The sequence below is a fragment of the Pseudoliparis swirei genome, chromosome 20, assembly GCF_029220125.1.
Source record: "Pseudoliparis swirei isolate HS2019 ecotype Mariana Trench chromosome 20, NWPU_hadal_v1, whole genome shotgun sequence".
Taxonomy (NCBI): domain Eukaryota; kingdom Metazoa; phylum Chordata; class Actinopteri; order Perciformes; family Liparidae; genus Pseudoliparis; species Pseudoliparis swirei.
The window spans coordinates 1,046,535-1,058,045 of record NC_079407.1 but is presented as its reverse complement, the minus strand read 5'-3'; the positions used below and the strand labels follow the sequence as shown (position 1 = coordinate 1,058,045).

The 11,511-nt window shown below is 50.8% G+C and overlaps 1 protein-coding gene across 1 annotated transcript in view; it reads left to right on the top strand.

The window, feature by feature from the left end:
* The first annotated feature begins 1,861 nt into the window (after positions 1–1,861).
* Positions 1,862–11,511, top strand: part of LOC130210699 (latent-transforming growth factor beta-binding protein 4-like) — a 47,879-nt gene continuing 38,229 nt past the window's right edge. Inside the window, 8 exon segments of the mRNA XM_056441180.1 lie at positions 1,862–2,393; positions 7,837–8,091; positions 8,360–8,436; positions 8,511–8,681; positions 8,797–8,899; positions 10,576–10,626; positions 10,725–10,847; positions 11,217–11,393. Of these exon segments, the coding sequence (XP_056297155.1) occupies positions 2,126–2,393; positions 7,837–8,091; positions 8,360–8,436; positions 8,511–8,681; positions 8,797–8,899; positions 10,576–10,626; positions 10,725–10,847; positions 11,217–11,393 (1,225 nt within the window). The 5' untranslated portion in view covers positions 1,862–2,125.

The window sequence follows — 11,511 nt, the reverse complement described above, 5'->3', positions numbered from 1 at the left end:
AGGTGAGGAGGTAGGCAGAACCCCTAGAGGAGGTGGGAGGTGAGAACCTTAGAGGAGGAGGTAGAGAACCCTAGAGGAGGTAGAGAACCCCAGAGGAGTGAGGTAGAGAACCCTAGAGGAGTGAGAGCAGAGAACCCTAGAGGTGAGGTGAGAACCCTAGAGGAGTTAGAGAACCCTAGAGGAGTGGTGAGGTAGAGAGAACCCCCAGAGGAGTGAGGTAGAGAACCCTAGGAGGAGGTAGGAGAACCCTAGAGAGGGATAGTGAACCCAAGAGGAGTGAGATAGAGAACCCTAGAGGGTGAGGTAGAGAACCCTAGAGGAGGACCCTGGGAGGTAGAGAACCCAGGAGGCAGGTGAGATGAACCCCAGAGGGTGGAGAGTGAACCCTGGGGAATAGAGAAACCCAGAGGAGGAGGTAGCCTGATTGGGGTGAGAACCCAGAGGAGTGAGGTAGAGGAACCCTAGAGGAGGTAGAGAACCCGAGGAGTGAGGATAGAGAACCCCCAGGAGGAGGGTGAGGAGAGGAACCCTAGAGGTGAGGTGAAACCCTGGGGATAGAGGAACCCTAGAGGGTGAGGTAGGAGAACCTGTGAGGAGGTGAACCTAGGAGGTAGAGAACCCTAGAGGAGTGAGGTAGAGAACCCTAGAGGAGTGAGATAGAGAACCCTAGAGGAGTGAGATAGAGAACCCTAGAGGAGTGAGAGAACCCTAGAGGAGGTAGAGAACCTTAGAGGAGTGAGGTAGAGAACCCTAGAGGAGATAGAGAACCCTAGAGGAGTGAGGTAGAGAACCCTAGAGGAGGTAGAGAACATTTGGTTTGGTTCTCATAATTCTTTCTAAAAAGATGAAGCAGCACTCTTCAGTTCTTCAGCGACGTCACCCCCCCTAAAGAAACACACACTGTGTGTGTGTGTGTGTGTGTGTGTGTGTGTGTGTGTGTGTGTGTGTGTGTGTGTGTGTGTGTGTGTGTGTGTGTGTGTGTGTGTGTGTGTGTGTGTGTGTGTGTGTGTGATGACATGAGCTCATAGACAAACAGCAGAAACAACCAGCCTCTATTCCACTAAAGCCCTCCGCGGTGCTGGGGCCCCTGAGGACTGGGTGGGGGTGGTAGGGGGGGGGCATGAGGGGGGAAGGGCATGAGAGGGGGGGGTGTCCTTCCACCAGAAGAACTACAGAAAGTCTCATGTTCATTTAAACATGTCTCATACAGAGTATTATCATATTATAATAGAGCGTGTCACAGATTCTCAACCAATAAGACGTGAGTTAGACATTGAGGCCCCGCCCCCTCCACCTGACCACACACCAACAGGTGAAGCTCGACGCCTTTCCTTTAAGTAAGGACCAGGGAATAGACCCAGCAACCCCGAGACCCCGTGTGTGTTGTCTGTGTGTGAGGTGTGAGTTGTGTGTGTGTGTGTGTGAATGAAGTTATTGTTGGAGCAGATCTCAGATCAGCTGAGGAGTTAACCTGAGGGGTCAGGACAGGAGATTAACACACACACACACACACATACACACACTATTGGTGGTATCAAATTGTCTATTGTTGTCGAAACCTAAATGTTGTTGTTGTTGTTGACTCCAGGCTGGTGCAGGTCTAATGTTTCTTTCAGCTCTGCAGTGCGACGTTTCTTTTTGCTTCAAGATGTTTTGAGTCGGCTCCTTGAAACCCAAACCAGGGTTGCATCATCAGCCTGACATCCTCTACTGTTCAGTGATGAAGAAGAAGAAGAAGAAGAAGAAGAAGAGGAGGAGGAGGAGTCCTCTCTCTCAGAGGACCGTGGTCCAGATCCCTGCTCAACATTTAGCTTGGAGCCGAGCCCAGTGCTGCACACTGCTTCCAATTACCTCTCTACCTCCCTCGCTCTCTCACTTTCACACACACACACACACACACACACGCACATACACACACACACACATAAGTGTTTAGGGAAAAACAAGTAAGGAGCGAGAGGGGAAGCGCCTGGTCTTTTCCTTCCTTCCCTCCCTTTTTTCCTGTGTTTCAAGAGAGAGAGAGAGGGAGAAAGAGAGAGGGAGGGAGAGAGAGAGAGAGGAGAGAGAGCGAGCGAGGGGAGAGGTTTGGGACGATGCAGCTCGCTCAGATACTCTGATCCTCGACATGCTGCAGCCTCGACTCTGCTTCCTGTCCTTCGTCCTCATCGTCTTCGTCTCTCCTCCGCCAGCGGATGGACAGACGGTGTCAGGGGGCGGAGCCGTGGACCGGCTCAAGGTTATGTTCACGCCCACCGTCTGCAAGGTGCGCTGCAGCCAGGACCGATGTGCCAACTACTGCGAGCGAGGCAACGTGACCACGCTGTACAGCAGCGACGTGGGGGGGGGAGGAGGAGGAAGGAGAGACAGCTCCCACGGGCTGGGCTTCAGAGTCTGTAAGTCACTTCCATCCACTGTCTCTTCCTGTGGTTTCGTGTGTGTGTGTGTGTGTGTGTCGTGACACCTGGTCTCAGGTAGATATGAGGATAGATGATGTCATCTGACTGCAGCGTAAAAAAATAACGTTGATCGTTGTTAATGTTATGATGACAACAGACGTCACGTAAAGTTACGTAAAGTCGCGTAAAGTTACGTAAAGTCACGTAAAGTCGCCTAAAGTCGCGTAAAGTTGCGTAGTAAAGTCTGAGGTAGCGTGATGATGTTGTATCGTGACTTAAGAATCGTGATAACATAGAATGTAGCTTTAACACATGAAGCAGAGACTTCTATACAACCAGAGGAGTTGCCCCCTGGTGGTCAGGAGAGAGAATCCAATTGAAATGTCCACACAGAGGTTCTTACACAGATGTTGACATGGAGAAGAGGCGGAGCTAAGAGAGAGCTCTGGACTCTGGAGCATCCTGATGAACATCAGCTGCTCTACAAGCTGACGTCAGATGTTGTGTTTATTATTTTATGTGTTTCTATCATTTCTCTGTCATCTCTCCTCGTGGGTGACTCACTCGCCCCCCCATCGCTCTGCTTTCTCTCTGGGAGTCTTGATGGAGTCCATATGAAAAGATGAGGTCACTTCCCCATGTTCACAGGAACCTTTTCCTTGAGGGAAACTACGGACATGCAAGGGTACATGACTGTCACATATGTTTAACTAGTCAGTGATGAAGAGTTACTCCTCGTCTTCACCAAATATATTTCTGTCTTCAAACTCCTCAGTTATGTTGAATAGAAGATGGTGAAATACTTAAAATAATAAGACGCACATGTGCAGCCACCTTCCTCATCTTCCTCTTCCTCATTCCAACATGAATCCCAGGATGCGTCACAGCGGTGTGGGGTGTGTCTGGTTGTGTTCGAGGGTTCAGGTCTCAGAGCTGATGATGATGTCACAGGAAGAGAAGAACCTGGTTTGAAGCGGCCTGCTGGGTAATATTGGCTCCTAAGCGGCGGTTCCGACTTCAGCTGAACTCTGGGTAACAATGCGACCGAAAGTGAGGAAGTGGCTGGCGCCTGGTCCCCATCGTATCAGCTGACCTCCGCCCAGTGGTCTCTTAGCAACCACTTGCCCCAGAATGCATCTGTGTAACAGCTGAATGAATAAGAGGGAGTGTAGCAAAACAGACGGCGTGTGATGGATGTGTGTTAGTGTTGGCCTGTGTGTGTGTGGAGCCTGGTACTTACTGGTATGAATGTAATGTGATGTGTGCATGACCTCTGACCCTCAGGTAGATTCTGGGTGTTTTTCGTCCCAGTTCTCTCTCTGTGGTTTTTCTCTTCAGAATAAAAGACCTACTCCTCTCTGGAAAGAGTGTAATGTTTTTTACAGAATCAGGAGTTAAAAGACCTTACTAGGGCTGCAACTAACGATTATTTTGATAATCGATTAATCGGTTGATTATTCAATCGATTAAAAAAACTTTAATTTTCAACCCTTTATTCAAAACAGGGTCCGTACGGTCATGGAAAACCTGGAAAAGTCATGGCATTTTTAAATGGCTATTAGCAGGCCTAGAAAAGTAATTGAAAAAAATAAAATCCCAAAATATTTGGAAAAGTAATGCAAATTTGTTTTATTCAAATGTTAATTTACACGGTATATATACGGTATGCTTTGGAATTCTCATTGTTATTTTAAACACTACATCTTCTCACTTTGTCACGTATAGACAGAGTTTTCACAAAATGTTTAATCATGGAAATTTGGTTTAAAGTCATGGAAAGGTCCTGGAGACCCACTGGTCACCATGGTGATGAACCTGTTCACTGGTCACCATGGTGATGAACCTGTTCACTGGTCACCATGGTGATGAACCGTCACAAACAGACTGACAGCTTTCCTCTCCTGAGCATCACGTGAGCAGCAGCAGCCAATTAGATTCATCAACAGAGGAGCAGCTCAGCGCTGATTGGCTCTCACAACGCAGCGTTCAGTCTCTCCTCTCCCTCCTTATTGTTTCTCCTGGCGCCGCTTGCGCTAACAACTCAACTTTGTTTATACTCCGTGACTTATTGAGCCGTAATAATCGCTGACACAACGAATCGATAATGAAATTAGTTGCCAACCATTTTATTAATCGATTTTATCGATTTTATCTGCAGCCTCAGAAGGAGTTAGACCTTACCTTCAGGAGTTAAAAGGCCTTACCTTCAGGAGTTAAAAGGCCTTACCTTCAGGAGTTAATAGACCTTACCTTCAGGAGTCTTTAGGGCCTTACCCTCAAGTGTCTTTAGGGCCTTACCTTCAAGTGTCTTTAGGGCCTTACCTTCAGGTGTCTTTAGGGCCTTACCTTCAAGTGTCTTTAGGGCCTTACCTTCAGGTGTCTTTAGGGCCTTACCTTCAGGTGTCTTCTTCAGGTGTCTTAGGGCCTTACCTTCAGGTGTCTTTAGGCCTCACCTTCAAGTGACTTTAGGCCTTACCTTCAAGTGTCTTTAGGCCTTACCTTCAAGTGTCTTTAGGGCCTCACCTTCAGGTGTCTTTAGGGCCTTACCTTCAAGTGTCTTTAGGCCTTACCTTCAGGTGTCTTTAGGCTCACCTTCAAGTGTCTTTAGGGCCTCACCTCAAGTGTCTTTAGGGCCTTACCTTCAGGTGTCTTTAGGGCCTTACCTTCAAGTGTCTTTAGGGCCTTACCTTCAGGTGTCTTTAGGGCCTTACCTTCAGGTGTCTTTAGGGCCTTACCTTCAAGTGACTTTAGGGCCTTACCTTCATGTCTTTAGGCCTCACCAAGTGTCTTTAGGGCCTCACCTTCAGGTGTCTTTAGGGCCTTACCTTCAAGTGTCTTTAGGGCCCACCTTCAAGTGTCTTTAGGGCCTTCACCTTCAGGTGTCTTTAGGGCCTTACCTTCAAGTGACTTTAGGCCTTACCTTCAAGTGCCTTTAGGGCTTACCTTCAAGTGTCTTTAGGCCTTACCTTCAAGTGACTTTGCCCACCTTCAAGTGACTTTTAGGGCCTTACTTCAAGTGTCTTTAGGCCTTACCTTCAAGTGTCTTTAGGGCCTTACCTTCAAGTGACTTTAGGGCCTTACCTTCAAGTGTCTTTAGGGCCTCACCTTCAAGTGTCTTTAGGGCTCACCTTCAAGTGACTTAGGGCCTTACCTTCAAGTGACTTTAGGGCCTTACCTTCAAGTGTCTAGCCTCACCTTCATTACCTTCAAGTGACTTTAGGGCCTTACCTTCAAGTGACTTTAGGGCCTTACCTTCAAGTGTCTTTAGGGCCTTACCTTCAAGTGACTTTAGGGCCTTACCTTCAAGTGTCTTTAGGGCCTTACCTTCAAGTGACTTTAGGGCCTTACCTTCAAGTGTCTTTAGGGCCTTATCTTCAGGTGTCTTTAGGGCCTTACCTTCAAGTGACTTTAGGGCCTTACCTTCAAGTGTCATTAGGGCCTTACCTTCAAGTGACTTTAGGGCCTGACCTTCAAGTGTCTTTAGGGCCTTACCTTCAAGTGTCTTTAGGGCCTTACCTTCTGTCTTTAGGCCTTACCTTCAGGTGTCTTTAGGGCTCACCTTCAAGTGTCTTTAGGGCTCACCTTCAGGTGTCTTAGGGCTCACCTTCAATGTCTTTAGGTCTTACCTTCAAATGTCTTTAGGGCCTTACCTTCAAGTGTCTTTAGAGCCTTACCTTCAGGTGTCTTTAGGGCCTTACCAGGTGTCTTTAGGGCCTTACCTTCAAGTGTCTTTAGGGCCTTACCTTCAAGTGTCTTTAGGGCCTTACCTTCAAGTGTCTTTAGGGCCTTACCTTCAGGTGTCTTTAGGGCCTTACCTTCAAGTGTCTTTAGGGCCTTACCTTCAGGTGTCTTTAGGGCCTTACCTTCAAGTGTCTTTAGGGCCTTACCTTCAGGTGTCTTTAGGGCCTTACCTTCAGGTGTCTTTAGGGCCTTACCTTCAAGTGACTTTAGGGCCTTACCTTCAAGTGTCTTTAGGGCCTTACCTTCAAGTGTCTTTAGGGCCTTACCTTCAGGTGTCTTTAGGGCTCACCTTCATGTCTTAGCCTTACCTTCAGGTGTCTTTAGAGCCATACCTTCAAGTGTCTTTAGGGCCTTACCTTCAAATGTCTTTAGGGCGTTACCTACAAGTGTCATTAGGGCCTTACCTGCAGGTGCTTTAGGGCCTTACCTTCAAGTGTCTTTAGGCTCACCTTCAAGTGTCTTTAGGGCCTTACCTTCAAGTGCTTTAGGGCCTTACCTTCAGGTGTCTTTAGGCCTTACCTTCAAGTGTCTTTAGGGCCTTCCCTTCAGGTGTCTTTAGGGCCTCACCTCAGGTGTCTTTAGGGCCACCTTCAGGTGTCTTTAGGGCCTTACCTTCAAGTGACTTTAGGGCCTTACCTTCAAGTGTCTTTAGGGCCTTACCTTCAAGTGTCTTTAGGGCCTTACCTTCAGGTGTCTTTAGGGCCTTACCTTCAAGTGTCTTTAGGGCCTTACCTTCAGGTGTCTTTAGGGCCTTACCTTCAAGTGACTTTAGGGCCTTACCTTCAAGTGTCTTTAGGGCCTTACCTTCAAGTGTCTTTAGGGCCTTACCTTCAAGTGACTTTAGGGCCTTACCTTCAAGTGTCTTTAGGGCCTTACCTTCAAGTGTCTTTAGGGCCTTACCTTCAAGTGACTTTAGGGCCTTACCTTCAAGTGTCTTTAGGGCCTTACCTTCAAGTGTCTTTAGGGCCTTACCTTCAGGTGTCTTTAGGGCCTTACCTTCAAGTGTCTTTAGGGCCTTACCTTCAAGTGACTTTAGGGCCTTACCTTCAAGTGTCTTTAGGGCCTTACCTTCAAGTGACTTTAGGGCCTTACCTTCAAGTGTCTTTAGGGCCTTATCTTCAGGTGTCTTTAGGGCCTTACCTTCAAGTGACTTTAGGGCCTTACCTTCAAGTGTCTTTAGGGCCTTACCTTCAAGTGACTTTAGGGCCTGACCTTCAAGTGTCTTTAGGGCCTTACCTTCAAGTGTCTTTAGGGCCTTACCTTCAAGTGTCTTTAGGGCCTTACCTTCAAGTGTCTTTAGGGCCTTACCTTCAGGTGTCTTTAGGCTCACCTTCAAGTGTCTTTAGGGCCTTACCTTCAGGTGTCTTTAGGGCCTTACCTTCAAGTGTCTTTAGAGCCTTACCTTCAGGTGTCTTTAGGGCCTTACCTTCAGGTGTCTTTAGGGCCTTACCTTCAAGTGTCTTTAGGGCCTTACCTTCAAGTGTCTTTAGGGCCTTACCTTCAGGTGTCTTTAGGGCCTTACCTTCAAGTGTCTTTAGGGCCTTACCTTCAGGTGTCTTTAGGGCCTTATCTTCAAGTGACTTTAGGGCCTTACCTTCAAGTGTCTTTAAAGGCCTCTGTATGTTGAGCTGGCTTTCTTCTCTAAGACGAACCAAACAAAGATGGCGGTCTGACCAGGTCTTCGTTGTGTCTCCTGCAGTCCTCTGTCCTCTGCTGTGTAAGAATGGAGGCGTCTGCCTGCAGAAGGACCGCTGTCTCTGCCCGCCCAACTTCAGCGGGAAGTTCTGCCAGATCCCCGTCACCGCAGTGGCGCACCCTGCTTCGTCCTCCTCAGGCTCCACCAATGAGATTGTCAATCCAGAGATGCGTTCCGCCCCGACGACCAATCAGGAGCTGACCCGGTCTGAGTTCCTCATGCCGCTGAGTCATAACAGGGAGACGGGGATGTCTGGAGGTGAGTCTGGCCTTTGACCCCAACAGCTGCTATACAACCAGAGGAGTCGCCCCTGGTTGTCAGGAGAGAGAATGCAGCTTTAACACATGAAGCATAGACTTCTATACAACCAGAGGAGCCCCCTGGTGGTCAGGAGAGAGAATGCAGCTTTAACACATGAAGCATAGACTTTACTTAACAGAAGGTTAACGCCTGGTCTGAACATGTTATATCTTATTTAATAAGTGTGTGTTTGTGTGTGGGTGTGTGTGTGTGTGTGTGTGTGCAGCTCCCGGCCCCTCCATGGTGCAGGTCAGAGTTCAGCACCCCCCTGAGGCCAGCGTGAACGTCCACCAGGTCCTCAAGGTAACAAAAACAAACGTCCCTGGTGTTTCCTTGAGGTCCCTGTTGGTCCTGAGCTGGTCTCCTCCTCGGTCCAGGTCTCTGGGTCCAGCCCCGCCCTCCGGACCCTCACCTCCTCCTCCTCGGGGTCGGCGGGCGCTCCGTCTCCAGCAGCCGGGGGGGTCCAGGCCCAGACGGTGAGGGGGGGCGGCACGTTCACCCAGAGCGGCAAATTCAAGTACTGTTTCAGTCAGGTGACGGCCGGCCAGGTGAGAGGCTCCTTCAGGTGGACCTGAAGACAGCACTGTTCTGACCCAGAGAACACCGTGCTCACATCAGGGTGTGTGTGTGTGTGTGTGTGTGTGTGTGTGTGTGTGTGTGTAGTGCAGCGCTCCCCTCCCTGGTCTCCGCAGCTTGGAGATCTGCTGTAGAGGAGTTGGTAAAGCCTGGGGGACGACGGACTGTGTCCTCTGTCCTGATACGACAGGTACAGGAGGTGTATACTACTGCTACTACTGCTACTGCTACTGCTACTACTACCAGGGCTCTCAAGTCTCACGAATTGAGCGTGAGACTCACGCAATTCGGTCTCATCTCACGCACTCCCCACACATCGAATTCTCACGCTGAAAACCTCTCGGCTATTTAATGCTTGAATGCAGGTGCTCAACACGATCATTGTCCCAGAGCCTCCACGCCGTCTGCGCAAGATTGGGATTAATGGAGCAAAATAGTCACCAGCACCCCAATAACAACTCTTTCTCGCCTTCGATGTCAAGAACGGCTCAGCTGTATCGGTACATGGAAACTCACGCTTGTCTCAAAACCTGAGTACCACTGCTCGCTTGCCTGTCTTCAAAACTCTCCTGGTACCGCTACTACTGCTACCATCACTGCCACTACCACTGCCACTGCTACTACTGCTACCACTGCCACTTACCACTGCCACTGATCATCACCACCGCTACTACTACCACTGCCACTGCCACTACTCACTGCCACCACTACCACTGCTACACTGCCACTACTACCACATCACTGCCACCACTGCTGCCATCACCATCGCCACTGCCACCACCACCACTGCCACTACCACTGCCACTGCCACTGCCACTGCCATACCACCACTACCACTGTCGCTACCACTCACACCACCGCTAACACCACTGCCACCACCACCGCTGCTGCCACCACCGCCACCACCACCACCACCACCACCACCGCCGCTGCCACCACTGTGCCACCGCCAGCCACCACCACCACCACCACCACTGCCAATCATTGCCACTGCCACACCACTGCCGGCCGCCACTGCCACCACCACCGCCACCACCACCACCGCCACCGCCACCACTGCCACCACCACCGCCACCACCACCACTGCCGCTGCCACCACCACCACCGCCACCACCACCACCACCGCCACCACCACCACTGCTACCACCACTGCCACTCACCACCACCACCGCCACCACCGCCACCACCAGCACCGCGCCACCAATCACTCACCACAATCACCACCACTGCCACCACCACCGTCGTCACCACCACTGCCACCACCACCACCACACTGCCACCACCACCACCGTCACCACTGCCACCACCACCAGCAACGTCACCGCCACCACCACTGTCACCACCGCCACTCACACCGCCACCACTGCCACCACCGCCACCGCCACCACCACCACGCCACTGCCACCACCACCACCACCGCCACCACCACACCACACCGCCACCACCGCCACAATCACACCACCGCCACCACCACAATCAATTGTCACACCACCAATCACACCACCACCACACCGCCACACCACCACCGCCAATCAATTACCACCACCGCCACCACCACCGCAATCAACGCCACCACCAATTGACCACCACCGTCACCACCACCGTCACCACCAATCAATCGCCAATCACCACCAACCGTCACCGCCACCACCACCACTGATCACACCACCGTCACCACCACCAATTACCGCCACGCTGCTACTACTACTACTACTCCTCCCCAGTTTCCTTCTGTTACATAAATCACATGTTATTAAATATCTTCCACATCGTGTCAGTTTATGTAATATTTGTTGTTTTGCTCTATAATTATTTTCGGTGTGATCAGATTCATTTCATCAATAATTTGTTATTAATCGTCCTCAGGTAAGAGATGTCCCGTTGGCTTCAAGGGACCCAACGGAACACAGTGTGTCGGTGAGTTACACACACACACACACATGGTGAGGTTGATTGGTTGACCATCAACCAATCAACCTCACCCCATGTGTGTGTGTGTGTGTGTGTGTGTGTAGATGTGAATGAGTGCCTCCAGCCGGGCCGCTGTGAGAACGGGATCTGTGTGAACACCAGAGGGAGTTACAGCTGTGTGTGCAGGGTGGGCTTCATCCTGGACGCCTCCAATGGGGTCTGCATCTGTAAGTAACACACACACAGACACACACACACACAGAGACGCACAAACAGACACAGACACACACACACCGCAAAACAAATTTAACATATTTATGTATCTCCTCCTCCACCTCCTCCCCCCCCCCCTCATCCACTTCCTCCTCCACTTCCCCCTCATCCACTTCCTCCTCCACTTCCCCCTCATCCACTTCCTCCCCTCCTCCACCTCCCCGCATCCACTTCCTCCTCCCCTTCCCCCTCATCCACTCCCTCCTCCACTTCCCCCTCATCCACTTCCTCCTCACTCCCTCTTCCTCCTCCACTTCCTCCTCCCCCCTCCCCCACTTCCTCCTCCACTTCCTCCCTCCCCCCCCCCTCCTCCTCCTCCTCAGCCCAGGCGGTGATATCGGAGGAGAAGGGCCAGTGCCACCGGGTGGTGGGTTGGGGTCTCGGCCCCTCCTCCTGCTCGCTGCCCATCCTCAGGAACATCACCAAGCAGATCTGCTGCTGCAGCCGCGTGGGCAAAGCCTGGGGGCCCGAGTGCCTGAGGTGCCCCTACTTCGGTTCAGGTAGGGGACCGGGACCCTATTCATGACCCTATACATGACCTTATACATTACCCCTACATGACCTTATACATGACCTTATACAAGACCTTATACATGACCCCTACATGACCTTATACAT